General features: G+C 47.7%; 11 protein-coding genes; 6 read left to right on the forward strand and 5 right to left on the reverse strand.

The window, feature by feature from the left end:
* Positions 1-599: 599 nt before the first annotated feature.
* Positions 600-1,988, forward strand: FFUJ_00105 (probable aspartate aminotransferase, cytoplasmic; the record flags this gene model as incomplete). XM_023573664.1 has 4 exons in its annotated part: positions 600-678; positions 791-1,695; positions 1,756-1,861; positions 1,963-1,988. The coding sequence occupies 4 exons, from the start codon at positions 600-602 to the stop codon at positions 1,986-1,988; spliced, it is 1,116 nt and encodes a 371-aa protein (XP_023425594.1).
* Positions 1,989-2,657: 669 nt separating this feature from the next.
* FFUJ_14888 (uncharacterized protein) lies at positions 2,658-3,138 on the reverse strand (the record flags this gene model as incomplete). XM_023573665.1 has 3 exons in its annotated part: positions 2,658-2,753; positions 2,807-3,078; positions 3,102-3,138. The coding sequence occupies 3 exons, from the start codon at positions 3,136-3,138 to the stop codon at positions 2,658-2,660; spliced, it is 405 nt and encodes a 134-aa protein (XP_023425595.1).
* Positions 3,139-3,919: 781 nt separating this feature from the next.
* FFUJ_00104 (related to 65 kDa virulence protein) lies at positions 3,920-5,582 on the forward strand (the record flags this gene model as incomplete). XM_023573666.1 has 3 exons in its annotated part: positions 3,920-3,953; positions 4,004-4,209; positions 4,272-5,582. The coding sequence occupies 3 exons, from the start codon at positions 3,920-3,922 to the stop codon at positions 5,580-5,582; spliced, it is 1,551 nt and encodes a 516-aa protein (XP_023425347.1).
* Positions 5,583-6,392: 810 nt separating this feature from the next.
* On the reverse strand, positions 6,393-7,333 carry FFUJ_00103 (uncharacterized protein; the record flags this gene model as incomplete). XM_023573667.1 has 4 exons in its annotated part: positions 6,393-6,522; positions 6,577-6,846; positions 7,006-7,015; positions 7,330-7,333. 4 exons carry the CDS (start codon positions 7,331-7,333, stop codon positions 6,393-6,395), a joined length of 414 nt encoding a protein of 137 aa, XP_023425596.1.
* A 932-nt stretch (positions 7,334-8,265) lies between these two features.
* On the forward strand, positions 8,266-8,940 carry FFUJ_00102 (uncharacterized protein; the record flags this gene model as incomplete). XM_023573668.1 has 4 exons in its annotated part: positions 8,266-8,396; positions 8,460-8,581; positions 8,636-8,744; positions 8,811-8,940. The coding sequence occupies 4 exons, from the start codon at positions 8,266-8,268 to the stop codon at positions 8,938-8,940; spliced, it is 492 nt and encodes a 163-aa protein (XP_023425348.1).
* Positions 8,941-9,087: 147 nt separating this feature from the next.
* Positions 9,088-11,885, reverse strand: FFUJ_00101 (probable sterol glucosyltransferase; the record flags this gene model as incomplete). XM_023573669.1 has 7 exons in its annotated part: positions 9,088-9,919; positions 9,969-10,020; positions 10,162-10,319; positions 10,368-10,737; positions 10,791-10,948; positions 10,999-11,373; positions 11,422-11,885. The coding sequence occupies 7 exons, from the start codon at positions 11,883-11,885 to the stop codon at positions 9,088-9,090; spliced, it is 2,409 nt and encodes an 802-aa protein (XP_023425349.1).
* A 1,349-nt stretch (positions 11,886-13,234) lies between these two features.
* On the reverse strand, positions 13,235-13,827 carry FFUJ_00100 (uncharacterized protein; the record flags this gene model as incomplete). XM_023573670.1 has 3 exons in its annotated part: positions 13,235-13,325; positions 13,376-13,596; positions 13,654-13,827. The coding sequence occupies 3 exons, from the start codon at positions 13,825-13,827 to the stop codon at positions 13,235-13,237; spliced, it is 486 nt and encodes a 161-aa protein (XP_023425350.1).
* An 819-nt stretch (positions 13,828-14,646) lies between these two features.
* FFUJ_00099 (uncharacterized protein) lies at positions 14,647-15,222 on the forward strand (the record flags this gene model as incomplete). The annotated part of the gene is made up of 1 exon (XM_023573671.1): positions 14,647-15,222. The coding sequence occupies one exon, from the start codon at positions 14,647-14,649 to the stop codon at positions 15,220-15,222; it is 576 nt and encodes a 191-aa protein (XP_023425351.1).
* Positions 15,223-15,409: 187 nt separating this feature from the next.
* On the reverse strand, positions 15,410-17,125 carry FFUJ_00098 (uncharacterized protein; the record flags this gene model as incomplete). The annotated part of the gene is made up of 1 exon (XM_023573675.1): positions 15,410-17,125. The coding sequence occupies one exon, from the start codon at positions 17,123-17,125 to the stop codon at positions 15,410-15,412; it is 1,716 nt and encodes a 571-aa protein (XP_023425352.1).
* Positions 17,126-17,733: 608 nt separating this feature from the next.
* Positions 17,734-21,735, forward strand: FFUJ_00097 (related to death-associated protein kinase 1; the record flags this gene model as incomplete). XM_023573676.1 has 4 exons in its annotated part: positions 17,734-19,103; positions 19,154-19,190; positions 19,252-20,194; positions 20,288-21,735. The coding sequence occupies 4 exons, from the start codon at positions 17,734-17,736 to the stop codon at positions 21,733-21,735; spliced, it is 3,798 nt and encodes a 1,265-aa protein (XP_023425353.1).
* Positions 21,736-22,632: 897 nt separating this feature from the next.
* FFUJ_00096 (uncharacterized protein) lies at positions 22,633-25,923 on the forward strand (the record flags this gene model as incomplete). XM_023573677.1 has 6 exons in its annotated part: positions 22,633-22,772; positions 22,826-23,643; positions 23,695-24,023; positions 24,086-24,560; positions 24,617-24,849; positions 24,886-25,923. The coding sequence occupies 6 exons, from the start codon at positions 22,633-22,635 to the stop codon at positions 25,921-25,923; spliced, it is 3,033 nt and encodes a 1,010-aa protein (XP_023425354.1).
* Between the last annotated feature and the right edge of the window lie 116 nt (positions 25,924-26,039).

Genomic DNA, 26,039 nt, shown 5'->3' on the forward strand with positions numbered 1-26,039 from the left:
GGGGAACAGGAGGGGTTTACGGCAAACACAGTTGTCCTAGTCGTCTACTGATCTTGGGCCCAATTATTTATACTTGCGGCACTCACAGCTCAGCTTCGGCACAACATGCTTCAGTGGAGTACCAGACTAGTGCAAGTGGCATGTTTCCGTTGCTCGTCTGCCGCGCACTTCAACAGAACTACGCTTACTGTGCCAGTAAAATCTTGAGCCGGAACCGGAATTAATTCCAGGCCCACCACCGGAAAAGCTCCCCCCCGCCCCGACAATGACAATAGGGCGCAAACGGCTTCATGTCAAGTGTTCAATTAGCCAAAGCACTTGTGGTTAGTCAGTTGCGTGAGTCGTAATAGTAGGAGAGACGCAGTGCGTGGGGCAGTTGAAAGAGGTAAAGGCAATGTCCACGTCAAACCGCACTTCCAGTCGCCGGAACCCAATACGAGGCGAAGAGATCAAAGGTAGAAGAGAAACTTCTAACATCGGCTCATCCACTCTTTTAAAACACCATATTATTTCTCTCTTCATGCAGTAGAGCTTAAGGGATCCACTACAGTATCACTGTACTTCCTCTACTGATAAACAGATCCTCGTTAGCACCCGTCATGCCAAATAACGACTGTCAACAAGCGCCAGTGGACTTGGTCGCATACAACGCCTCCCTCAGCGACGAGCCCCTTCGAAGTCAACAAAGCATTCCAGCTTGACCATGATACACGCAAGGTCAACCTCAGCATTGGCGTCTTCCGTTCAGAACAAGGCACGCCTTGACCGTTGCCTGTTGTGCAGAAAGTAGAGCGCATCCTTCACCAAGAACTGGATCCGACTCGCCACGAGTACATATCCATCGCTGGCGGCGAGGGGTTTCTCGATGCTGCAAGGGACTTTGCGTTTGGATTTGGCGATAAGACGGACCAACAGGATGTTGCTCGGGTGACTTCAGTCCAAGCAATCTCTGGAACTGGTGCCAATCACCTGGGAGCCTTGCTCATCGCCAGAAGATTCAAGCCAAACAACGTGTGGCTACCTGATCCTACATGGGGCAATCACTATACAATATGGGACTTTGCCGGTGTTAGATGTAGGCCTTACCCCTATTATAGCAATACTACGCAGTCTCCGGACCTTAAGGGCATGCTCGATACTCTGTCAAGCCAAGCTTCAAGGGGTGATGCAATTGCCCTACACTCCTGCGCCCACAACCCGACAGGGACCGACCCATCCCATGAACAATGGGAGAGAATCGCCCAAGTTTGCCAACAGCTTGGACTTGTTGTCCTGTTCGACTCAGCTTATCAAGGCTTTGCGACAGGAGACGTCGACGCAAATGCTTGGGCAGTTCGTCACTCCTTCCATAAAAAGCCGTCTCTCAGTATCTGCGTCGCGCAGTCCTTTTCGAAAAACTTTGGTCTTTACGGTCAACGAGTGGGTGCCTGTCATGTAGCATTAGCACATGGCAACAGCAGCGAGAGTCCAAGTGTGTTCAAGCAGCCAACTCATTTCATCCGTGCTGAGTATTCGATGGCTCCGCGATGGGGAAGCGGTGTTGTTAAACGAATTCTGCAAAGTTCAGAGCTGCGTCAGGAGTGGTATCACGACCTGATTTCGATGAGCAGTCGTATAAGATTAATGAGGGAGGCGCTCTATCGCAAGCTAGTCGAACTTCAAACCCCAGGATCTTGGGATCGCTTGCTATCTCAGGTATGTTTTACTCGTCCGGTTGACCACTCGAACTGGTCTAAATATTTGTCACCTATACAGAACGGAATGTTTTCGTACACTGGCTTGAGTCCCGAACAGGTATTGGCAATGCGTGAGAAGCACCATGTTTATATACTACAGTCTGGTCAAATATCTCTATCTGGCTGTGAGTTCCTCGAATACTCGTGCGTAGCGGCGGCCCTGTTACTGACAATAAACTCTTGTACAAACCACAAATGTCTTTTATGTTGCGATGGCTATTGATAGTGTTATGCGGGACAGAAGCTTATTAGAGTAGTCCTAGAGAAGCTAAAATACCCAGTGGAAGTGATGAAGGTTATTCTAAGAACTTCTCAACTTACATTATGTCATAGAGAGTGCGAGTCAATCCCAAGCACCAGAAGCTTTCTTATAAATTGTTCGGTCTTGAGGAATAATAAACGTATCAGGGTTATATACTACTCTTCCTATAGGTATATTAATGTAATTCTTTTAGCACAGGGCTATAGGCGTAGAAGCCAGTTTGAGTTCAACATTGGGCCTGTACTTATTCAAACACCTAGATGCAAAACGAATAACCAATTTAATGCTTCTCGATATCTGCTGGCACTTACGTGACTAACCGCAATGTGGCTTATATCCTAGTTGTCGAAGCTTATCTGATAGCTCTTTTAGATTAACAGAATTTATCTCTATCGTGATAGCTCTATTTATTACAGAAAGAAACAAACTTAAACTTTAAACAGAAGTGACAAAAGGTTAGCTCTATAGCTTATAAGCCGCAAAAGTGACTGAATTATATTTACCGACCTGATGAGTCATTCATTCAAGTTGCATTCCTCAAGACGTATTGGAAACGAAACTGATTTAGGTCTATAGTTGAGAATTGTCTTTAACGATTAGTTAGGCATATATAAATGACAATAAGACAATTTGAAGATGTTATAAAGCCTTATGTAGTACTATACTACCAAGGGCTGAACCATATCTTCAGTAGCAGCAAAACTGATCCTCTCAGCTGGCAAGAAATAGAGTGAAACAACGGCACTTTTTCGAACCTAGGTAAAACAACTTGGCGTGTAAATTGCACATAGAAAGGCTTCTGACTTACCACGGGGTAGTGGTGTGTTCCTGCAGCGGGGCTCGTCCAGCCAGCACCTTGCCATCCCTTCATTCCCTGAAGTTCAGCCCCTTCGTCGATCTGAACAACACAATTGATTTCGCCATAAGGATGCAAGTGATATTCCCCTCTGTACTCTTCCTGGCTATTCATGTAGACAGTCGTAATACTGAAGTGATGCGTGGCAGGCTTTGGTAGGCTGACCCTTGAGCGGCGGTACCGAGCACCGTCTATCTCAATTGTGGCGCACCAACCTTCGTTATCTGTGATGCCTTGGCGCACGTACTTGCAAAAGTCCTCGTAGTAAGGGTTTCCAGGCCCATAGTCCTGATTCAGGTACTTTTCGAGGTCTTGTCCGGGAGTCCTAAAGAGCGGTTAGAATCGCTTCTCACTGCGACTTGTCACTGTTTACTAACAGGTTCTTGACCTCGGCAAAGAACTCGGAGGCTCTTTCAACCAAAGTTTTTGCAGTTGGTTATTTGCTCAAGTCAACTTCCTCCCGCTCATCGTTGAATGTAGAGGGGAGATTCTTGACATCAGTACTCGTGTTTGCAATGGGTACGGGCGGTGACTGAGTGCTGCTGATAGAATCAATGTGTTGAAGGTTGACTAGGTACTGATTGATATCAGTTTGGCATTGAAATCATGCTAATTAATAGTCGCCAGCGTTTTTGATAGTAAAGCAATGACGGAGTGGAAGGGTAATGCGTGCATCGTGAGCCGGAACCTATGGAATTACTTCCGGGTGGAGATATCTGACCAATAGGAACCAGAAAGCGTTTTTGGCCCGACTTCTCGGGAGCTTGCTAGACAGACGACGGAAATTAAGACACTGAATTCCGGGCGCTGGCCAAGCCAGGCGGGTGTCCGGGACGAGGCAGGGCTAATGTAGCATGTTGTGATCTGGAAGTGAGCTAGAAGTGTTATTCGCAGTTGAGACTGAGAGCTTATTCCGTCAGACAAAACTATGTGCGTCCAATGGCACTTGGCCGGCTTTTGTCACTTTGAACACCAACCGGTGAAGATTAAAAAGCAATCAGTACTCACTCTTCTACTGATAGCTACCATCACGATCAACATACCCTTCAAGAGTCTGAACAAACCATGGAGCGACTAGATATTGCAATCATTGGAGCAGGTAAGCTGTCATCAGGTCTCCTTATTGCTATTCCAGGCTAACAACTCTAGGATGGTATGGTCTTGCCATGGGAAAGACATACTTGGAAGCCAGTCCAGATGCTAACATGGTAATCTTCGATGGGGCAGCATCCATTGGAGGAACTTGGGCAAAAGAGAGACTCTATCCGGGCCTCAAAACAAACAATCTTCTCGGGAAGTACGAGTTCTCAGATTTTCCCATGACCCCTGAGCGGTTTGACGCGGCATCACTCATGGTAATTTGCTCTATCAATATCTCTAAACCTATCATTACGACCTAGAAGGAAACATGCTACAGATGAGGCATGATGCTCCACATGCAACAGGGATTAATGGCTGGAGTAGAAGCTTCCTCTATGAAGGAAAGAGTCTGCTCAGCGATGATCCCAGTGTCAAAAGCAAGCGTCTAAGCACCACCAGCATTGGGAACAAGCCTGAGGGTCGGTATGGCTATGCTGGGTATGCTGTTCTTGCAGGGTGTATGACGTCGATACCCAAGTTCTCGGAGCTCCATTGGAATATGGAAGACATGCTCGGCTATTCATCGACACAGAATATTCGTTCTGGAGTTGCTGAAAGGACATACTATAAGTATGATCGATCTGGTAATCGAGTACGCAAGGTCACTGAGTCTGCGGCTAAAATTGGTGAAGATCCACGGAATCTGAAGGACACGCTATTCCTTGAAAGCATCGAGCTACAAACTCAAATTGATGGGCCTGACAATTGGATTGCAAATGTCATTGGAATTGAGGTCCTAGCTATGATTGAAACCAGTAATCATCGGCTCCAGCCTCTGGTGCGATTCCAGACAGGAACAGATATGGAACTTGATGGTGAAGGTCTGGTTGTATCATATGAAGAATACTCAACTTTCGGCAATGCGTTATACTCCTTCATGTACGGCCAGGTGGAGGCTCCCAGAAAATATCGATTCGCAGGATACGAACACGATCGCGAGACCGGACTATACCATTGCGGCCTGAGATACTATTGCCTATGGATCGCTTGCTGGACATCGCCCGATCCTCTTGGTGAAATCGATGGTCCAAACCTTTATGAATACTGCAAGAGTGATCCTATCAACTTCGTTGTCGATACAGGGATGTCGAAAATATTGAAAAGTGCTTGGGGCTATTGCCGTAATCACTTAAGCCTTGCACAGATAGCCTCTTTCCAGTATCGAAGCCGCAAAAGTCCCCAGGAAAAGAAAGAGACCTCAAATCGTGATTCTGAACAAGTACGTTTGTTTTCTCACTTCTACAACTCTGGGTATAGAACAGCGCAGCAAAATATGAAATCTGCGGCAAAGAAAAAAGAGGACAGGGGAGACCAGCACCATGTATACCCGCAGTCCTATCGACATTTACACCTAGCAGCCGATATCGATCCTGATGCCTTTACGATCCGTATGGTGAGGAGCCTTCACCAAGTAATTGGGACAGCTCATGATCGCTTGTGGTCGCCGTACTACGCCAAGGTACTGGGTTTGGAGGAGAAAATTAAAAACAAAGCAAATTTACGTCAGTTCGAGGCAGATCTCAGAGACCCAGACTCAGACCACGCCAAGAAACTCACTGAGATATTCCAGAAGGATCCAGAGCATTAGAGAAATGACATGCAGCGCCATGCGGCCTACACGTGTCAGGAGGTTGGGCTGTGTATGGAAAAGATTCAAGACTGTGTGGGTTACTACGGAGAGAAGACAGAAACATCAACATGGGATAGATATACGGGCCAGGCCAGCCCCTCCTACTTGCACGACTTTGATCGGTGAGAGCTCAATCCAGCGGAGAGAACCCAGTCGATTAGCAAACCTCTCAACGGTTGTTCCAGCGCTATCTGGCTCGCTTGCCTTGTCTCTCCTAAAGCAGCGAGGGTCCAGGCTAAGACTCTATGATACATATTATGGGATTCACGGACACTAGTTTCGAATCCGAACGCAGAGTCTTTAGAGATTTGTTAAGTCCAAAAGAGACAAGTTGAAGCTGCCTGAAACAATCGACCTTGCTTAGGTCTTTGTATTAGCGTTGAGCTAATTTCACTTTGCGAAACTTATTACAGTAGTAATTCTATGAACCTTTCCTCAGCCTTCACGCAGTGTGATCTATGTAATAAAGCCAGCTGAAGATGACACTACTTGGAATTGTAATAGCCATACTGAGGTTATCATAAAGACCCACTGTCAATACCTAACGGACAGAAATACTGTCAGAATCAAGTATCGCTGAAAGGAAGACGGTCGTACATCTGTTAGAGCTATCAAGTTACCTACTAGGTAATTAGTTATTACAAAATAGTTAATTGTGACCTGCCAGCTATCTGCTATTATGAACGTGCTCTTTGCAGATAGGTATACGCGATTGAAGTGTTACATTTCCCAGGTATTGCTCATTTCCGACAAGATATAAGTCTGAGTTCACGAGCGCTTCCAAAGCCTGAAAATTTGGTTGGGGCCACCATGATACTTATAGGCTAGGATAGGTGAGCCGGGTCCATTGCCACCTTCAACATCCAAGACACAATCAGCGTATTGTTTATTCCAGATCCTAAGCGAGTTGTCAGATATGGCTTCCAAAGTTATATATGAAACCCCAACTCACGAGACATCGGTTTTATTGTTCAAATTATGAATATTTCCGCCCTGGATAATCCACTGGGCACTTTCATCAGACCAATGTGGATTGCCTGTGCTAGTTGGCTGGCAGTATCCTGGGTTTTGATGGATTAATTTTTGGCATCCTGTCGACTTGGTGGACGTACCAGTGGCAACCAGCCACTGCTGATTTGCCTCGCTCTTGATAAGGATGTTTTTCCCTGGTATAGAGAAAACAGACCAAATTTGGTTGATGTTCTTTTTATGCTGGTAAGGTCTACTGAGGGGTAGATGCTGTCAGTCTTAAACTCAATAAGCTACTGCACTATATAGCACTTATAATAAGATTACAGGCCTAATACTACCAGTAAGGTTAATTATATTATCTATCTTCTAAACTTAAAAGTTAAAAGCTATAATAGGTTAAGGCTATTACTTTAAATTACCTATTTTTAGTATTATAGTAATTAATAAAAATATATATTAATAAAAGTCTAATTATATAATAAAAGTATAGAAAATACTTTCTTTTACTGTTTTTTTAAATAGCCTATTATTAAGTTAAATATATATATAACTATATAGATATTAATTTAGATTATATTCCTTTTCTTAATTTGAAATATTAGCTTTACTGTAAAGTTTTAGGCCTAAACTATTAGCTTATAAATCATTTCTATATTATTAAATATACACCCTATTATATATATAATGTGATTTATAAACCCGATATAAGATAATAGGGAAAGACACTATTGACCCATTCTGGATAATGTGTCATGTGGCTGGTGGTATGTGACGAGTCTTAGTGGCAACGGGGATAGTACAGTCCCTACCACTGGATGATATTAGCGGGCCAAGGCGAGGCGCAATGCACAGTATCTCATATCGACAGATAGGTGGTAGTTTGTCTGAAATGTGGCTGAATAGAGGCTGGCTGAAAATAGTTTTTAGTGCGAAAACCTATAACTTTTGATATTAATGGCTGGCCATTGTGATATCTCGTATATCGAATCATGCCTGCCGCTAGATGCAGCCAATCGACCCACTTATCCAGAAACATTTGAATACTAAGTTCTTGAGCATGTATTAATGTGATCAGAACTACAGTGTCAGCTCAGACTTGCAACGGCACCACGCATGTTTTGTCTCAAGGTCAACATCCACAGTAGGCCTGCATTTTCAAGCATTCCTCGTTGTGGTCTAACGTGGTAGTTTGCGGAAGTTTTGTAGGTCCTGCAACTAAGCAGAAGCAAAAAAGCCACGACAGTCCAGACGTTTGTCATGACACGTCACCTGAGAGGGGAAAAACAGACTAGAACAGTGCCTGTTGCATGTTGAAGTACATTGTTTATCTAGTACCTAAACCACCGGATATACCATAGGCCGACTCTGTGCAACTGGGCTAGGCGCCATGCAGTAAACTTTCAGCCAAGCTTATTACCCACCCTCAGCCAGCCACGATGAGGTTGCCAAGACATTGTCTCAATGCAAAAATCAGAAACGATTTAGTCACAAGACACTCCGTACAGGCTCCCTCGCCATGATAAAACTTCTTACTTTGGGGATGTTTGAACAGTTCTTTCTTCTGTAAATTTGTTATCCTGGACTGCCCTCCTTGAGCCAGTTCCATCGCTGGCTTTCACCTCTTTGACCGCTTCTTGTGCGAAGTCTATTCTCCTATCTGCTGTACAAAATGCCCGAAGACGGTAGACGTGGTGGAGAACAGTGGATTCAGAAAAGGAAAGTCAACGTTCGCAGCCAAGTTGGCGGCATGTTTGTTGATCTGAAGGGCGGTGGTGGAGGCTATCCTCCCGTTATCTCATTGTGAGATCATATCCATGCCCTCTTTAATCTCTTTAACTTGCATTCTGACCTTATCTTTCTCAGTGACAACAAGACCTGGGAGACTAATCCTAATCAGCATTGGATTATATTCTCTACCGATGTGCCAGGCGATTCTCGTGTCATGATCAAGAGCCCAGTGACTGGCGGCTACCTGTCTAGCTATGGTGCGTATTATGCAAAGACCTGGCCTGATATGGTACTAACGCGGTTGATCGTAGGGCATAGGCGACACGTTGATTGCGAAACGAGTGACCTTTGGGACGAGAAGTTTCAGTGGTTTCTTGACGGAGGGGATATCAACAACATAACTGAAGATCAAGTTGTCAGGTAAGTTTTCTCGCATTCTGAAACAATTGCAGGACATATAATGTTGATGCATACTTTCATTGATAGTTTCCGCTCTTGCAAATATCCCCATCTCTATCTTGATCTTTTTGGCGGCAAAGGAGAGAGTGGACAACCCTTTATCACATTCGAGGAAAACAATAATAATAACCAGAAATTTCGGCTCTGGTTCAGATAATAAGATTATTTGCATAGTATATCAAAAGGAAACGGCTTGTCGCCGTTAGTAGCTTTACTGCAAATGCCAGGCATAAATTTCGGGGTTATCCTTCAACAATACAATATATACGTAGTCTATTCTCTCAATTTCAATTTATATGCCTCGCTACCTTGTCTTCTCTCTCGCCAGTGTCTCAAATCCCTCTATCACCGCTGTCCTGTCCTTTTCGCGCGCCGCATCCTCACTCCTCTCAACAACATCCCTCCCCTCAATCTTCCTCGCCTCCATAATACTCTTCCCCGTCTTCCTCTTCACAAGCGCCCTCGCACTCATGTACGCCCCCTGACTCGGCAACGCAAACAACCCAAGCGCCCCAGAACCCACCTTCGTCCCCAGATTCAACAATCCAATACCAACACCCTTCGCAGCACCCGCAGCGCCTTCTTTCTTCGCCCCTCGCACAGGCTCCATGATAATACCGCCTATCCCCTCAACCATACCATGCGCAAAATTCTTGCCGGCTGCGATACCGCCTGACTTCCAATCTGTCACGGCGCCTGGGTCGTATGCTTTGCCGCCGTAAAGCTTGGGGGCGTTGCGCATTCCTTCTGTTACTGCATAAGGGAGGTCGAGAAGCATGCCTTTGGAGTAGTGCTTAAAGAAGCCACCGACACCCGACGCTGAGCCCTTGACGGCTGCTAGTGCACCATGGTTGGGGTCTTTGTCTTTGGTGGCTGTTGGTGCTGAGGACATATCTATGCCTGCTGGCCGGCCAAAGACATCCTCCTCCGATGGGCGTTTCGAGTTGTTTCCTGATCGATCTCGACTTGCTGATCTGCTACCACTTGGAGTCACTGGCCGCAGTGCTTGGATGGGCTTGACGACAATGTCAGAGGCTGATGTAACCATTCCAACACTAGTCGTGGCGAGCGTCGCAAGTGTTGCAGTCACCGGATCCCAACGGCGGTTCTCAATATGGACTGGTTGCGGTTGGTAACTACAAAATGGTCAGCAAACTTCTCCCATGCCTGTCACTTGTAACATACGCTTTGAGGTTATTCCACGACACCTTCTCATTCTCGACTAGCATCTCAGCAGCTATCTTGGATAGCTTTATCTTCCTCCCTTTTTTATCGTACATCCATGCTGCAGAATGATTGGGTAGAAGGTCGCATCGCATAGCGTTGAGAGGTAGGTTCGCATGGAAGGATGCCACGGCCCGCCTGACACCAGCTTCACATGACATTTTATCGGCGATTTGTCGCGCTGCTGCTGAAGCTTCGGGTGTCAAACAGAAGAGAATGGCTTCGGCAAGATTGCTACTATTCAGGGCCTTGAAGGGAATGGGAGCTGGACCTGCACCACCAGCGTGGACCATATTTCCCCAAAACGGTTGACTGTCCACGGTCAGCATGGGCAGTTGAGTTAGGGTATCGGTGACTTACTCTCCAAAGAAGGGCACAATGGTAGTGGGTTTCGCGTTGAGAAGCCCACAGGCTGTGGTGCCGGCTCCTCCGTGATGTATCACTGCAGTAACATGCTGAAATAGCCACTCGTGCGGACAGTCTCCCAGAAAGAAGACTTGGTCGTCACCTGGCGAATCCCCGCCAAGTTTACTCCATCCTCTAGAAACAATTGCCCGCGTCCCCGTCGCACGGACAGCGTCGAGAATAGTCGCTGTCAACTTATCGGGGTCGTCGATCACGATACTGCCAAAGCCGATATATATCGGTGGCGGACCACTTGCCAAGAACTGCTGTAAAGCTGGTTCAGGTTGGTACTTTGGCGCATCACGGAAGAAGAAGCCGCAGACATCTGTCATGGCCACCATCAGCGAATGGTCAGTAAGGGAAGGGATAGAGACATACCGATGTTCTCAGGCCAGTCGGCTGGCTTGGGCACCAGAGCCGGAGACCAGCAGTATGTGACTGGAACCCCCAAAGTCTCTGTCAAGCAAGGCCCTTCACTGAAGGGAATCGCTTCTAAATCTATCGTGTCTCTCCACGCATTGATGATATCGCCGAGTCTGTCTGCGATCAGCAAACTGGCACCTTTGGGCAATTCATCAAACCTCACCCTTGCCAAGTCATGCACTCAACCAGTGAATAAGACACATAATTCGCAGCCGTCGCCGACATGTCACTCCCATTGGCCTTCAGATTCGCGAGTGGGTGGCAGAACTCTCTCGTACTCGTCCACGGCATCGTGAACATCAGATGTAACGGGATGCCAAGGGCTTGCGCGCAATGAATATGCGCAAAGCTAGGCGGATTTGCAATGATGGCATCTGCAACGAAAGGTCTTCCTGTAAGCTCATCAGGCTCGATGCAGGAACTCCAGCACTTATGCAACATTTCATCCACCATTTTGCGCTTTCGCTGGATTTCGCCTCCGCGTAGTGTCTTCATGCTAGGGAAGAGACCAGGGTTTTTGACCATGTAGGCCATCAGTCTTTACAAAGAGGTTAGCTGCGTCGATAAATGGTTCTGGGGGACTTACTCAGCGGGATCACCGCCGATGGAAAAGAACTCAAGACCTGACTCCCTCACAAATTTGTCGAATTGACCGTGTGTCGCGAGTCGCACCCGATGACCATGGCGTTGCAATTCTGTACCTAGTGCGACGAATGGCTGAACATCGCCTCGACTACCAACAACTTGAATGACGATATTGAGACGAATGCTCTTTTCGCTTGTCTCGGTGTACGCAGGCGGTTGATTCTGTCCATAAGAAATGGGAGGCTTTCCCGTGGGAACCAGTTTCGAGAGTCGCCGCGCTATTCTCGAACTGAGGTCAATGTCAATTCGTCCATCTTCACGACCAGTTGTCGTGGCTTCTAATTCCGCTAGTGCTTGGTAGGGCGGAAGCTCATCTGGTAGTTGGGCACTATGCTCGCCATTTGCTGGGAGCTCGAAATATCTCGTCTGTCGGTGGGATTGGTTGTCATCTGGTGTTGGAGACATATCGGCTCAAGTCAATCAAGGATGAGGAGATTTGGGAGTAATGAAGAATATTCTCAGCTGTCGGGCGGCGAGACGCCATCTTATAAGAAATCCGACCGTGAAACATTGTAGCTAATTGACTGGTTGCGAAAAACGGAATGGCCGAGACGACGCTATCGCCAAATACGCGTATCACAAGAAACACTCGTACTCGAAAATTCGAGTCCAACGAAGTCTCAGAGCCATCACCAAAACATAATTCTCGGGTTAAATGGTGATTTCAGGGAAAGCTAATTTACGAGAAATATTTAAATTAAATCTCCGATCGGATATACGTGCGTGTCTCGATCCATCGGAACATAATCCCATTGATCAATGTGAAGTTACGTGAGCCAAGCTACCCAAGCCTTATGAGGCAGTGCGTGTGAATGGCGGATTGACATGTGGAGACATTAATGAATACGCGTATTAAGAATGTTTTATGCTGAGCCGCCTTTGACTCGGCTCCCGCTTTACGCTAGACCTAATTAGTTATGACTTCTTGTGTGGGGCTCATAACACGTTTTACTGGTACGTCTGAAAACATTTTCCAGCTAAGTTTAGGGTAGCTTGGGAAGTAATTAGTTCATACGGAGGTCTATATCAAAAGTCTTTGCCTAAGATAACTTACGCCACATTTGCTAATCCCTGTCAGGTATATAGATATATAAAGAGATAAGAGAGTCTTAGGGGGACTGCCCTATAAGAGCCCTATATCTATAGGTTATTTAGAGGGCATATTTTAATGAATTACTGACTGTAGCTGCTATAATTTAATTGTGATTAGTGAGTGCAATTTCGCTAGATGTACCTCTAGTATCTTATTAAAAATGGGTCTGTGAGCTACAGTCATCTTAGGCAAAGACTTTTGATATGGACCTCTGTACCTTGCACTTATTTCTTTTCCAAGTCCTACCGGCAAGTGAAAATATAACGAGGATATCATTGAAGGATATTGCTATGACTAAAAGGCAGTGTTCTACAATAAAATTACATCTTGAAACTTCAACATCAAAACGATGTAAGCTAAAAGCCGTAGCTGTTGAATTGAATCTGAGGCTCCTCAAGGCAACTTCTCAATTAGCTGCAAACCAAATTATTGGTTGTAATCGTTGATTTTGCGTAAAGTATTTTCCAGGGTTCTCCATATCATTTATTGTCTATCGTGTATCTCAAAGTCTCATTTCTCTCAGAATCTTCTTCTTTCCATCGGCCACGTCGCCCGCTAAATAAGGCCAAAGATGGACCTTTGTGAGTCCTCAACGAGTCAACAGCACCAACCAAACAAATAGCGCAGTTCATCAATAAGTCAGTCATCCGGACTGAGCGCCTTACTTCTCACCATGGCCACGCCGGACGCCATTGCGCTTGAAGTACTTGTGATCCTTCCAAGCAATAACAGCCGCCCAAAAATTGACGATTCTGTAAAGTGTCAGCCAGTTCCTTGACGAGTCTGAGGCAAGGCAACTTACGTAACGACCAGCGCCACCAGGCCGACCAAAATGCCAATTGCACAGTTCGCACCGATGCATACTTGAGTGGCCATGTTAAACGCCAAGCCCATCACGACCGCCCAGAAGACGATGTCCATGGTGTTCAGAATCGCATTGGCTTTGAGACTTCCGAATCTTTTGAACTTGTCTACCTTTTGTGTGACATATTCGTAGGCAAGGAAAGCGTATGTCTTGAGACTCTGCAAAACTGTGAGCTTGGTTCATGTTGTGTTGGTCAGAGACCTAAGGTAGCCCACCATCGTTATGGCCATGATGTCGGATCTTGTCATGGGGATACCCGATGGTTTTGTCGCAACCTTGGCGATGCCGAGGATGAAAGCAATAGTAACAGTGACGACCTGGAGGATGAAGACTTTGTTCTTCCAACTATGCTCAAAGAAGCGGCTGTCGAAAAAGTCTCTGATGCCCATGTTGTTGGAGGTGGAGATTGAATGGCAGAGTGCGCGGCGGAAGGCGGAAGCAAAATATCGAAAGAAGATAAAGGAGGTAAGAATGAACACGTCTGTGTTAGGCGATAAGGTTGAAAGTGAACTGAGATGTTTGATCAAGATCTCTAGGATCTGATGTTGATATATATAGGTTGATTGATGTTATGATATGGGCAAATCTCTATACGCGTATACGATCTTGGCGTTTCGGGGTGAGCCGTACGCGGAGAATGGTAGATCAGATCGCAGATAAGCTCAGCCACGAGGATCACCTGGAATTCAGTGTCTGGTTGGATTGCGAAAAATATTTTCTCAAGAGACATATACACATTATGACCTGGGCTTGGGAAAAATTGATCACCACTACTTGGTAGCGACCAAGACTGCTCGTCACTAGTAAATGTATTCAGTCAACTCTACCCCATCTCCCAGCAAATGAGGAGTCCCTTTTACCATTTTTGGTCAAAATAAATCTTATAGATATGAGACAGCAAGAATTGGATATTTATAGTTTGGTGTTGGTGATGGCCGTGATGAAAAGGAAGCTCCAGGGCTGTGAAACAGAGATCTACAGTCTTGGCAGGAAAGACAGCCTGTCATTGGTTGCGCAACCGCCAACTGATGCCTACCAATGCGCATGAGGGGAAGAGTCATCGCCTGGAATCTACACATAAAGTCGACTACGCCACACAGAATCTGACATCAAGTCCACTCATTTCAATATTGACTACTCACCATTTGATCAACAATCATCAACGCCTCAGTCGTTCATTTCCACTAAGTACTCTGAGAATGACCCCCATGGCCATGAGATTAATCGCACTGCTGGTCCTCGCGACTCGGTCTCTCTCCCAAACAGTCGATATATTCCGCAAAGTTCCAAGCGACGTTGAGCAATGCATCCGACCATGTCTCTTCCGCCCCAACAACCCAAACGTTGACGTCGGCAGCGCTTTAAACTGCGGGGCGCCATATCAAGAAAAATGCTACTGCGCGACCGACGGCGATAACGCGAAAGCCGTGAGCAAACACATCGACAGCTGCGCACAGGCTAGCTGCTCAAGTGGACAAGAGTCGCAGGATGCTGAGACTATGAGACATTACTATGCTTCTTACTGTATGGAGAATGGATACTCGGCAGAGGCATTGGAGGAATGGTACACAGGTACCGAGGCTCATGTCACGGGAACAGGTACGGCTACTGTGAAAGACATGTGGGGATGGAGTTCAAAGACAAGCCACAGAGCGCAATTGTTTCCAGACGCGACGGGAAGAAACGGTGACAATGACAACGATAATAGCGGTTCATCTTTGACAAGGGTGAAATTGCTGTCTATGGGGATTCCAGTAGTCGTGGCTCTTTCTCAGAGGGTTTAGAGTTCAAGGATGTCTCTAGAAGATATTATTTTAGTTATTAGTCTATGACTTATGTTTACTGTTTTTAATAAATAAAACAAGATGTAAATATTATAAAGGTATAGATCAATAAGAATTATATAATATATAAGAATAAGACTCTTAATCTGCTTATACGGGTTAAATATAGCTAAGACCAGAAGTCTAATTAAACTTGATAAGCAGCCATGCTTTCAAGTGCAGAATAAAAGTCAGCCAAATCCGGCTTCTTATCTCCCGCTGGGATGCACATAGCAAGCATCCTCATAAACGCAACCCCGAGTCGAAATGCCGCGAATCCTTCAGTTATATATCGATCATACATCCACTGTGAGAGTGAAGCAACATCAGCCAATGTTACGCCACTGCTATGGCTGATATCAACGCGCTTCTTGACAATTTTCCGGAGGGGTGCCCATTCTGCAATCTCTATCAGGACGCAGCCGAGAGAATATGCATCCATGTAGCGTTCGAAGCTGTCCGAAGGCTCTCCGAGAGCCTTGGGGTGCCGATAAATGTCCCGTGAGAGATCCTCAGATGGCTGTTCGCTGATTTCGGTCGGCGAACCTTGTCGTGCGAACGAGAAACCGCAGAGATATGGTCGACCTAGGCGGTCAATTGATGAGTTAGAGGTCGGAGAGACGAGGAGAATGTTTTCAGATCGCATGTCTTTATGGAGCCAGCCGGCTGTGTGGAAGCTCAGGAGCGTCTGGCACACCTGGGCAGCTAAACGAAGTCGCATGCCAACATCTGGAAGTGGTCCACTGGATTTTGATAATACACTGAGCAGGGAAGGAGGCTTCTCGGTGCCAGGAGGGAAACTGAAGACCAGCCGGAAGCCCCCTTGCTCTTCAGTGTATCCCAGACAAGGGAATGTCTGGAAGGATGGCGTGGGAGGCTGTGAGAGTAGACGCACGAGGGCTTCAACACGTGGTTTAAGCTTTCCTTTCATTCTTGGCTGCACACGCTTCTCTTCTATCAGCACGGGGTCTCCCTGGTACAAGGCAGATCCAATGGTTGGTGTCATCATATGAATGCCAGATAGCTGGGAAGGGTCCAGAACCGATGGGAGTTCTGCTGGCAGTACACGGTTGGTCTCATCATCAGAGTGGACTTGTTGTTGGGCGTCACCACTATGTGATGTGAGCAAAATATGCTGTGCCTTCAGGCCTGCCGAGGCAGCGAGGGAGTTCTTAACACCAGCATCTATAAATGAGTCGTGAAGAGATTTCTGGAGATACTGAAGACCCTTGATATCTTCACTCGCTTGGATCGCGAGTTGCAGCGTCTGGTTGACTGCGCGAGACGTCTGGATTCGGTGAGGAATGTCCAAGAGAGACCAAAGCCCATCGACAAGACCGGTCACATCCTGCACCAGCTCAGCATACTTTTTCTTGTCAACAGCGGCCCAATAAAGACGCCGTGGGAGCCGATTCGCTGTGTTGAGTGTAGATGCGCGCTTGAGGATGCCCTGGCGAATCTCGGGTGACACAATAGTTGAAAGGATCGATGAAGCCGGGTTATCCGAAAAGATCGCCGATTCAGAGGGGACCAAGTTATCAGAGTCATTAGGCGGAGACACGAGTTCCAACTTGTAGCGCTTTTTCAAAGCGTCCGTTGAGGAGAGAAGCTGCTCTAGCTGGAACAAAATGAGAGCGGCAGGATGCTTGTGTATCTCTAGTGATGCATCGTCTCTGGGAGGGTTGAGGCCGATTGCCCTAGCCCATTCAATGAGTCGATGCTCTTGAAGCACGAGTTTTGTTCGTTCGATGGCTGCATCCTTTCCGATATTTCGAGCATCAGATATCAAAGTGAAGCCTCTAACGCAGCTGGCAAAGAGGTCGAAAGAGAGCGACACCACAGCTAGAGCTGTTCCGGGGTCCATCATGGATGCTCAATAGAGAGATATTTCCCCTATAAATATTGGTTGGAAAGTCTGAGTCTCGGTTGATCGCCCAAGGGGTTTGTGTCGGATAGGCGTGTGATGCTGGACGAGGCCTAATCAGCCAAACAGGATCCTAGCCTACCTGAGGCTCATGCAAGTGCAATTATCCGATATTAAGATCTCCAAACACTGTTAAACTGGCGCCTCCGACCTTTTAGGCTCTTTTCAGCCGTCAATGATCATATATCCCTTCGCTAAAATGAAGTTAACTCATCTGACCACGCAGTGACTTATTTTTAGCTCACTCCTCCACTTTTTGGACCACTCCACTTGGTGTCTTTCGCGATAGTCCTCCAGTCGTCCTAACAATATCGTTAACGGCAAAACAGGCTGAGGCAGGCCGTAGTATCTCAGCCGCAAATGGGTAATTACATAATAAATGGCTATGTGTTTACCAGCAACATAGGACCCTTGAAAGAAGCTAAGGCAACGGAACCATTCCTTTAAGGTTCCCCGCCTGGTCAGAACCCGGACCAACATTCCTCCTTCACGCTTGGAGCTGAGCAGCTTGGAGCTCTATCACCTAATCACTAATTCTCTCAAACGAAATGGATTCCTCATCAGGAAGAAATCTGACATCTTTTAGGGACGAAACCTCCGATCCTACGACCTTCAAACCATATGATCCTTCAACCCTAGACGATGCGCGCTTCATCCCGAACGCCCTGGACTTTGCCTACCGAGCGTTCTTGGCCGACAATGCCGTGACATTATCGGTCCCTCCAGTATTTTCGAATGCGCAAGCCGTGGATAGCGCTTCATACGCCGGCCGGGGCGCAAGCTTCACCGTGTATCGACGTCGCATCCCGCCCCAGAAGCCCCTAACGTCGGTTACAAACATGGATGGCCTCTTGATCGAGATTAGAGATAAACGCAAGCTGCCGGAGGTAGTAGCCTACAAAGTGGCTGTCATCGAGTTTTCGGATAAAGGTGAAGCCACTCAAACGTCCCGGCACGCCATAGACGCGGCAATCATGGAGCTCTATCTCTCGACGCACCGCCCGATTTTGCAACACCCCAATCTAGTCGACTTTCTTGGATTGGCGTGGGGCGCAAACCCGTTTAATTCTTTGCAGAAACTACCGGTTCTCATGGTGGAGTTTGCGGAATATGGGAGCCTCTGGCAGCTGCAACAGAGGGAGTATCTCGGCGTAGAGACTCGGCGTAAGCTCTGCCTTGATGTCTGCAAAGGTCTTCATATGCTTCATTCATGCGGTATCGTTCATGTTGACGTCAAGGCGCAGAATGTCTTAATATTCGCAGACGCGGAACACAAGTACAGAGCAAAAGTGAATGACTTCGGCTACTCCCAGGTAATAAGCACTGAAAGGAGCAGCCTCTTACTAGGAGGAACCCGGCCGTGGAAAGCCCCCGAGGCGAAGAAAGCAGTCAAGGCATCAGACGCAAAGTATACCGACATATACTCATTGTCCCTTTTCATCTGGTGTACATTCGCACATGGTCAAAACATTTTCAAACTCCTCGTGGACCCATCCAAGCAGGGCGAAGAATTCTACGCGGAAGCGGAGAAATTGAAGGAGACTGAAGAACTAGCTGCCCAGACAGATATTTCTGCATGGTACTTGAAAGCCATTAGGGCCACTACTTATGGCGACAGCGGCCAGTTCCTCCAGCACTTCCAGTCTCTCCAGCAGCAGATGCAGCAGAACAACGCACAGGCCAACCGACCAGCGGTTGACATTGACGACATTGAAAAGATTCTATGTTCCATTCCACCCATGTTTTTCCAAGCGTTGGAGCCACTGAAGGAACAGCTGATCGTAATAGTTCAACGTTCGGGCTTGTACGATGCGATGAAAAGAGCTGTAACAATAGGATTATCGAATGAACCACACCAAAGAGACCTCCAACAAATCATGGTCGCCCTGGGCCACATTGGTTCGTTTACTCAGGATAGGTACTCATATTACCAACTGGCGATACATGATAAGAAACTAACCGAAAAAGTGCGGAGCCGAATCAAGTGTTGAAATCGAACCTGAATGTAGGTCACAATGGGCTTGCTCGTCGAATACATTGGAAACTTGGAAACTCATCTCGCATAGCAACATCTTTTCACGTGGCGCCACTGGACGGGGATGGACCCTTCTGTTCAGAAGTACCTCACAACAACATACATCCAAAGAGGCGAGGGTGAGGCTGAGAAAGGTATGATAAACCCACCGGAGGCATTCCTCCTTACAGCTCTCTACATCAACGGGTACGGTGTAGACAAGGATACATCACAAGCATCCAGATGGCTCTTTCATGCCTGGGGAGCGAAACATCCACTGGCGTCAGCATACGGATACCGAATCGCGCGTGCCATCGGGCTTACGTTCGATAACACAGACGGCGTAGTCGAAACCCTGGAACTAATGGCCCTGCGTGGTTCAAGAACTGCCCTCGAAGATCTCGCCATGCTCTCCAAGGACACCTACCAGAAAACGAGGAAAACTATCCGTGACGTCCTCGCAGGCACAGGCGCGAATTTCTTTTTCAAGACAGAAATGCTTCACGGATTTGCTCACAATATGTGGATCAGAACTTTTGAAAACATTCCCATCTTGCTAGAGAACTTTTCTCAGCTCAATTCCATCGCCGACTACACGGCTAACAAGAGAGGTGACCGTATCCTTCACGTGGCCGCAAGTTGCGGTCAAACAGAAGCCATTGGGGCTCTCCTGAATCACTTTCCCTCACTTGAAGTTAATCAGCTCAACGACCAAGGCGAGACGCCGCTTCTGTGTGCTTGCCGCGCAGGCCATCATGATACGGTCTTGTGGCTCACTTCGAATGGAGCAACCGCGTCGGTGGCACGGAATGGCGAGTCTCCGCTTCACTGGCTGATATCCTTTGATGATCAAGAGATCGAAAGCGTTGGACCAGCACTGATCCAAGCCGGCGCGGATGTAAATGGCAAGACTACCACGTTCATAGCGTACCAAGGCGCGTTTCCGGCATCGCTAGATATTGATCGGCTTCCGGAAGGTTATCCAATCGGATGGGGTGAGTTTTTTCTATCTATATCCATCCTCATGCCTTTCACAAACTACATGACCTAGACTTCGGGTGCATTAGAGGGGCTGATGTGTGACCTAGCGACTCACTGTGACCGTCCCAAAATTGTCAAATTCTTGTTGTCCCACACCGCCGATCCGAGGATGTGCAATACATCGTGGCCTCATGCAAGAAGTGCTTTGGAAATTGCAGCATCTCAGCTTCGTTCAGAATGCTTGGAGTTGATGATCCATGCCATCGAGCAATTCAACCTCGAACAAGGGGCAGACAAACACGGGGGCTTCTTGGTGACAAGCCTCCTTCAGCAGGCTGTTTACGGCAGCAGCCTATTCGACATGATCCTATACCATGGGTCGAGATACCAACAGGCGATGGAATCAACATTCCAGTGTCTATTGCCAAGGACCAGCAGGGTTGCCTCCCCCCAAGGCTACGGCGGCTTCAACCAAACGCTTCTCTATTTGGCCATCTCACTAGCCAGAGATGAATTGGTTGAATACCTCCTCAAGAACGGAGCTGACGTCATGAAAGCTGGAGAAAACTACGATGAAGAAGTGCTTCAATCCCAAGACGTTGGTGCGTTCAAAACGGCTGACATTAACCGCGATTGCGGCGTTGACCTGCGAACGCCGCTCCTAGAGGCAGTTCGATGGAATCGTCCCACCATGGTCAATCTTCTCCTTGAGCATGGAGCACACACCACGGGAGCTTCTAAAAATCCCTTTAGTGGACAAGCTTCAACGTGGACCGCGCTCCATGTCCTGGCGTACGCAGGACAAAACGATACGCGACTGGTCCAACCCCTTCTCGACCACGGCGCGCCTCTTAATGGCTTCCCGGACGAATTAGGCAGAACCGAATCCCCGCTACTCGTCGCCGTGCAGAACGATCAATTTCAACTCGCTGAATGCTTTATATCGCATGGCGCTGATATCAACTCGACCAGCCTGAGCAGCGGCCACCTGAGCTTCACAAACCCCACAACCATCTTGGGCCATATCATCGCCTCCAACGCGCGAAATTCAATCTCACGTCTCCGCTACCTCCTTGGCAGTGCAGACTGCTTGAATTTCATTGTCGAGACAACCCGGCAGTGGACGGCGCTCCACCGCGCCGCAGCCGCTCACATCGACGCCGAGTTCCGCGGTACAGATGCAACCGAGGCGGCTGAGCTGGACTGGACCGACATCGACTGGGGTGCGAACCGCGAGATTATGAACGAGCTACTATTACAGTTTAATGATCCGAAACAGCTTGATGCTGTTGAGGAAAGCTTGGGGCTAACGGCGATGCACCTGGCAGTTCTTGCGGGTAATGATGCCGCAGTGAAACTGCTTCTTGACAAGGGTGCCCGCAGAGACATGCCGAGTGCAGATGGCCAGGGACCGACAGCCGCTGATATGGCACTTGGAATACAGATGGAGAGGTTGTCTCTGAACGAAGGGGGGGCCCGGCCTGGCGAGAAGGAGTTGGCGGCTCGGAAGAGGTGTAATGAGCTTCTAAATCCGCGAGCCCAGCCTGCAGCATGAGCGAGCCAGCGTGTCAATGTTAAAATAGCCAGAAAAGGCCGTTTCGGAGATAATAAAAACTCTAAGTCAGACTTAAGGTATGTAAAGGAAAAGAAGAAAGTCGATTTAGAAACTAAGGAGAATTGCAATTTCCTGGTTTGTGGTGTCTATAAGGGAAGTTTCAGGATTTCTTGGTGAGATGTCGTTTTAGGTATCAGCGTGCGACTTGATAGAAAAGAATTGTCTTTGTCATGTATTTACCGTATACAGTGAGCGAATAGACGGGGTAACAAACGCCGAGACGGAGAAAGACCGGGTGAGTGGAACGAGATATAAACGAGGTAAGCAATATGGTAAACGAGGTCATACGTACACCCAACCCCTGCTTCTTGGTAAACTAGATATAATATAATATAATTAGTACCTCAATCAGTTTGTCTATCAAATGCGATGCGTCATGTGATGCTAGAAATATTTAAGAGTAGACGTCAGTGAACAAAACAGAGTCACATCAAGAAGGCAAACGAGATACTCAATCAGTCGTTAAGTACAGTGTATCCGAGTTCAGGAACGAGCCTAACCCACCACGACGCCTATCATTCATGTGAACTTATTTCCCCACGGGGTAATCCCCTGCATCGGCAGTGCTAATCCCAATACGACCAAGCTTACCCAGAAACGCTTGGTGAGTGCCGGAGAATCGTCCACGGAGGGGGTTCACTTCGCCGTAATAAACAGCGATGGCTAATTAAGACAACGCCTTGAGGGTGTCAATCTCGCTGACAACTTGCCCGAGGTGCGAGGTTAGAAGTGCACATAAGAGAGAGCCCTGCAGCTATCCACGGCAGCCAATATCCTCACTAGCAGATACAATCACGTTCATTCTCACCCAACTCTGCTACTGATCACCCTGATTAGATGCGTCTCTACGGGCACCAATTACTTGCCTCTACGGCCGCCATTGGTGTAGTCGTCGGGCAAGGTATACTCTCCTCGTCCGATGCGGTCCCAGGCTTCACTGCTCCTGCAGCCGAGTATCGCCCCAAGTTCAGATATTGGTAAGTAACCAATTCAACCCTAAGAAACATCATCGATTTACTAATATCCACAGGCTTCCAGATGCTGATGTCGACCACGATGTCCTCAGAGCCGACATCCAAGACCTCCAAAAGCTCGGTGCCGGCGGTCTAGAATTCCTCCCATTTTACAATTATGGCTTCGGCGGTGTGAATGACTCCAAGATGGAAACATACGCCTTTGGCAAGCCTGCATTCAGAGACGTTCTCCAGATTGCGCTTGAAGCTACCAAGGCGAATGGGCTGTCGATGGATGTGGCACTGGGTGCTAGCCAGGATCAGGGTGTTCCCTCCAAGCCGCTTACTCCTGGTCTTGCTGTACAGCTTGTCTATGGCAAGGTATCTGTTAAGGGAGGAGAAAAGTTCGACGGTGCTTTGCCAGCTGCTGATATCAAATGGAATGAGAATTTGGGATATATACATCCGCAGGAGAAGTTTGGTGGGAGCCGTCTTATTGGGGTCTCTGCCGCTGCTGTTGCATCTAGTAAGTCACCCGCCCAACACACTCAGCTCATCGTCGTACTAACAACTTTCCAAGAGAATGCCTCGGACGAGAGTAACACCTTCATCTCCCTTCATGAGAAGTCACTCATCGATCTCACCAAGAACGTCAAGAACGGCAAACTCACATGGACGGCACCGAAGGATTACAAAGAGTACATTTTATTCGCGCACTACGAGCGCTACACCAACCAGCGATCCTGCGACGGCGTGCCCACCGATGTCATTGCCAATGGCTCTTGGGTCACAGACCATTTCAGTGCAGCTGGGGCGAAGCTAGCTTCCCAGTTCTGGGAGAAGAACCTGTTGAGTACCCAGATCCGCCAGCTGCTCAGGGAGGTTGGCAAGCACAGTGAGTTCAATACCGTAAGCTTTTACTCTGGGCATGCTAACATATGAGCAGCTTGGGAGGACAGTATGGAGATTCAAGCTTCGCTTTACTGGTCTCCTGACTTCCCTGATCGCTTCAAATCTAATCGCGGTTACGACGTCATAAAGTATCTTCCACTGTTATTCCACAAGTCAACATCCTTTACAGTAGCTCAGGCTCCCTACAACACTACCTTTTACTTAGATGGAACTCCGGATGACGGACAAAGCAAGTACCTCCAGCACTACCGACTAACTTTGAACGAGGGTTACCAGGAGTATCTACAGACCTTTGAAGATTGGGCTGAATCGCTGGGCCTCTCTCACTCGTGCCAAGTTGGTTATAATATTCCCTTGGACATTGTAGGTCTACGTTCTTCTCGCTGTAATGCTAGTGCTCTGAACTGTTTCTGACGCGTTGATAGCTCGCCGACGTGCCGATCGTTTCCACTCCCGAACTCGAATCTCTGGCCTTCAAAACACCAGATGAGATGTCACAATTCGTCGGTCCCGCACATCTCGGACGTCGCAACATCATTTCCACAGAGATCGGGGCAGTAGCACAAGGAGCATATAGTCTGACTATCCCCTCGCTCGTCAACCTCTTTAACGACGCCTTCGCAGGTGGCGTTAATGCCATGATGATCCACGGAATGGCGTACACTGGAGAACAACTCGGATCGACATGGCCCGGATTCACCCCTTTTCAGTATATCTACACTGAGCTATGGAGTCCAAAGCAGCCAGCGTGGAAATATATGGGCGAGATGATGAATTATACTGCCAGAAACCAGTTTGTCCTGCAACAAGGAGTAGCTAAGAAAGACTTGGCCTTTTACCTGTACAAGGATCCTTTTGGCATATCAGATGAGTATAATGGCACGGATCTTCGTGCTAGTGGTAAGTACCAGCTACGATACAATGCGGTGATTTAACTTTTGCTAATCGAGTTTCAGGCTTCACATACGAGTATCTCTCGCCAGCAAACTTTGGCTCCAAGAATTTAAAGGTTTCAGACAAGATCTTGGACTCTGCAGGTGCAGGATATCGCGCGCTCATACTCAACCAGCAAAAATTCATCACTGCCGAGGCATCGCAAAAGCTCGTTGAGTTGGCCGATGCAGGCCTTCCAATTGTGGTCATCGGAAGTCTACCCAGCACTACCATCGGAAGCAAAGGGCAAGATGTTGTGAGCAAGAACATCTCGAAGCTCAAGTGATCCAAGTACTCCACCATTGTTTTCGTCAAATCCGCTGATCACCTACTCAACGCGCTTGGGAAACTTTCCGTCAAGCCCCGAGTGACCATGGGCTCAGATGCTGCGAAGGACTTGTACACTGTGTGGAGATCAGACAAAGGAGCGGAATATCTGCTCCTCGTTAACAAGGGCTCATCAGCGACTTTTGAGATCACGGCAGAGGTGGATCAGGGCAGGGTTCCTTACAAGCTCGATGCATGGACTGGAAAGCAGACTGCTATGACATCGTTCAAGCACTCCTCTGGCAAGATCAGCTTCCAGATATCTTTGGAACAAGGTCAGACGGCAATCATTGCGTTTACCAGTGGGAAGTCTAAGACGAGCATTGTTTCACAGTCCGATAATGTCTTCCAAACCTCCTACGGCTCTGATGGCAAAGAGGGTATCTCCGTCATCTTGGGAGATTATAACGCAGCCTCCTTGACCTTGTCCAACGGACAGACCAAAAAGATCCCTACTGCCAGTGGTAGCGAAAAGAAGAATGCTCTTAACACTGACATCGGCAACTGGAACTTGACGCTTGAGTCCTGGGTTCCTGGTCCTGACGAGGCAAAGTCCGCATCTGTCAAGAATGTTATGAAGCTTGGCACTCAGACAACCCTCAAGCCCTGGTCCGAGATCTCGGGAGCGCAGAATGTATCAGGCGTTGGTACATACACAGCTACCTTCAATGTCACCCGCGTCCCAAGCAAGGATTCCGTCACTGTACTCCAGTTCGGCCCCGTGCTCAACACCATTCGAGCATGGGTCAACGACAAGCAGCTCCCAGCGATCGATATTTACGATGCTCAAGTCGATGTCTCGGATTATCTGGTAAAGGGAACAAACAAAATCAGAGTGCAGGTGGCGTCTACTTTGTTCAATGCGGTCAAGGCAAGAGTTGACTATGTCAAGGCGAATGGCATTGGTCTCGCTGCGCCTATCTTGTATACTTCTACAGATTGGCAGAAGCATGGATTGATTGGGCCAGTGTCCATCAAGAGTCTGCGCAAGGTCAGCTTGTAACATACGTGTTGCATGTTCAGGTCAGATAGAAGGGGGAGATTCGGAAGTAACTGATGGGACTTGATGTAGTGAGTGGTTCATATGTAATAGGGCAAGACTACCTGGAACGCTTCAAT

The sequence above is a fragment of the Fusarium fujikuroi genome, chromosome FFUJ_chr01 (genome assembly GCF_900079805.1).
Source record: "Fusarium fujikuroi IMI 58289 draft genome, chromosome FFUJ_chr01".
Lineage (NCBI taxonomy): Eukaryota > Fungi > Ascomycota > Sordariomycetes > Hypocreales > Nectriaceae > Fusarium > Fusarium fujikuroi.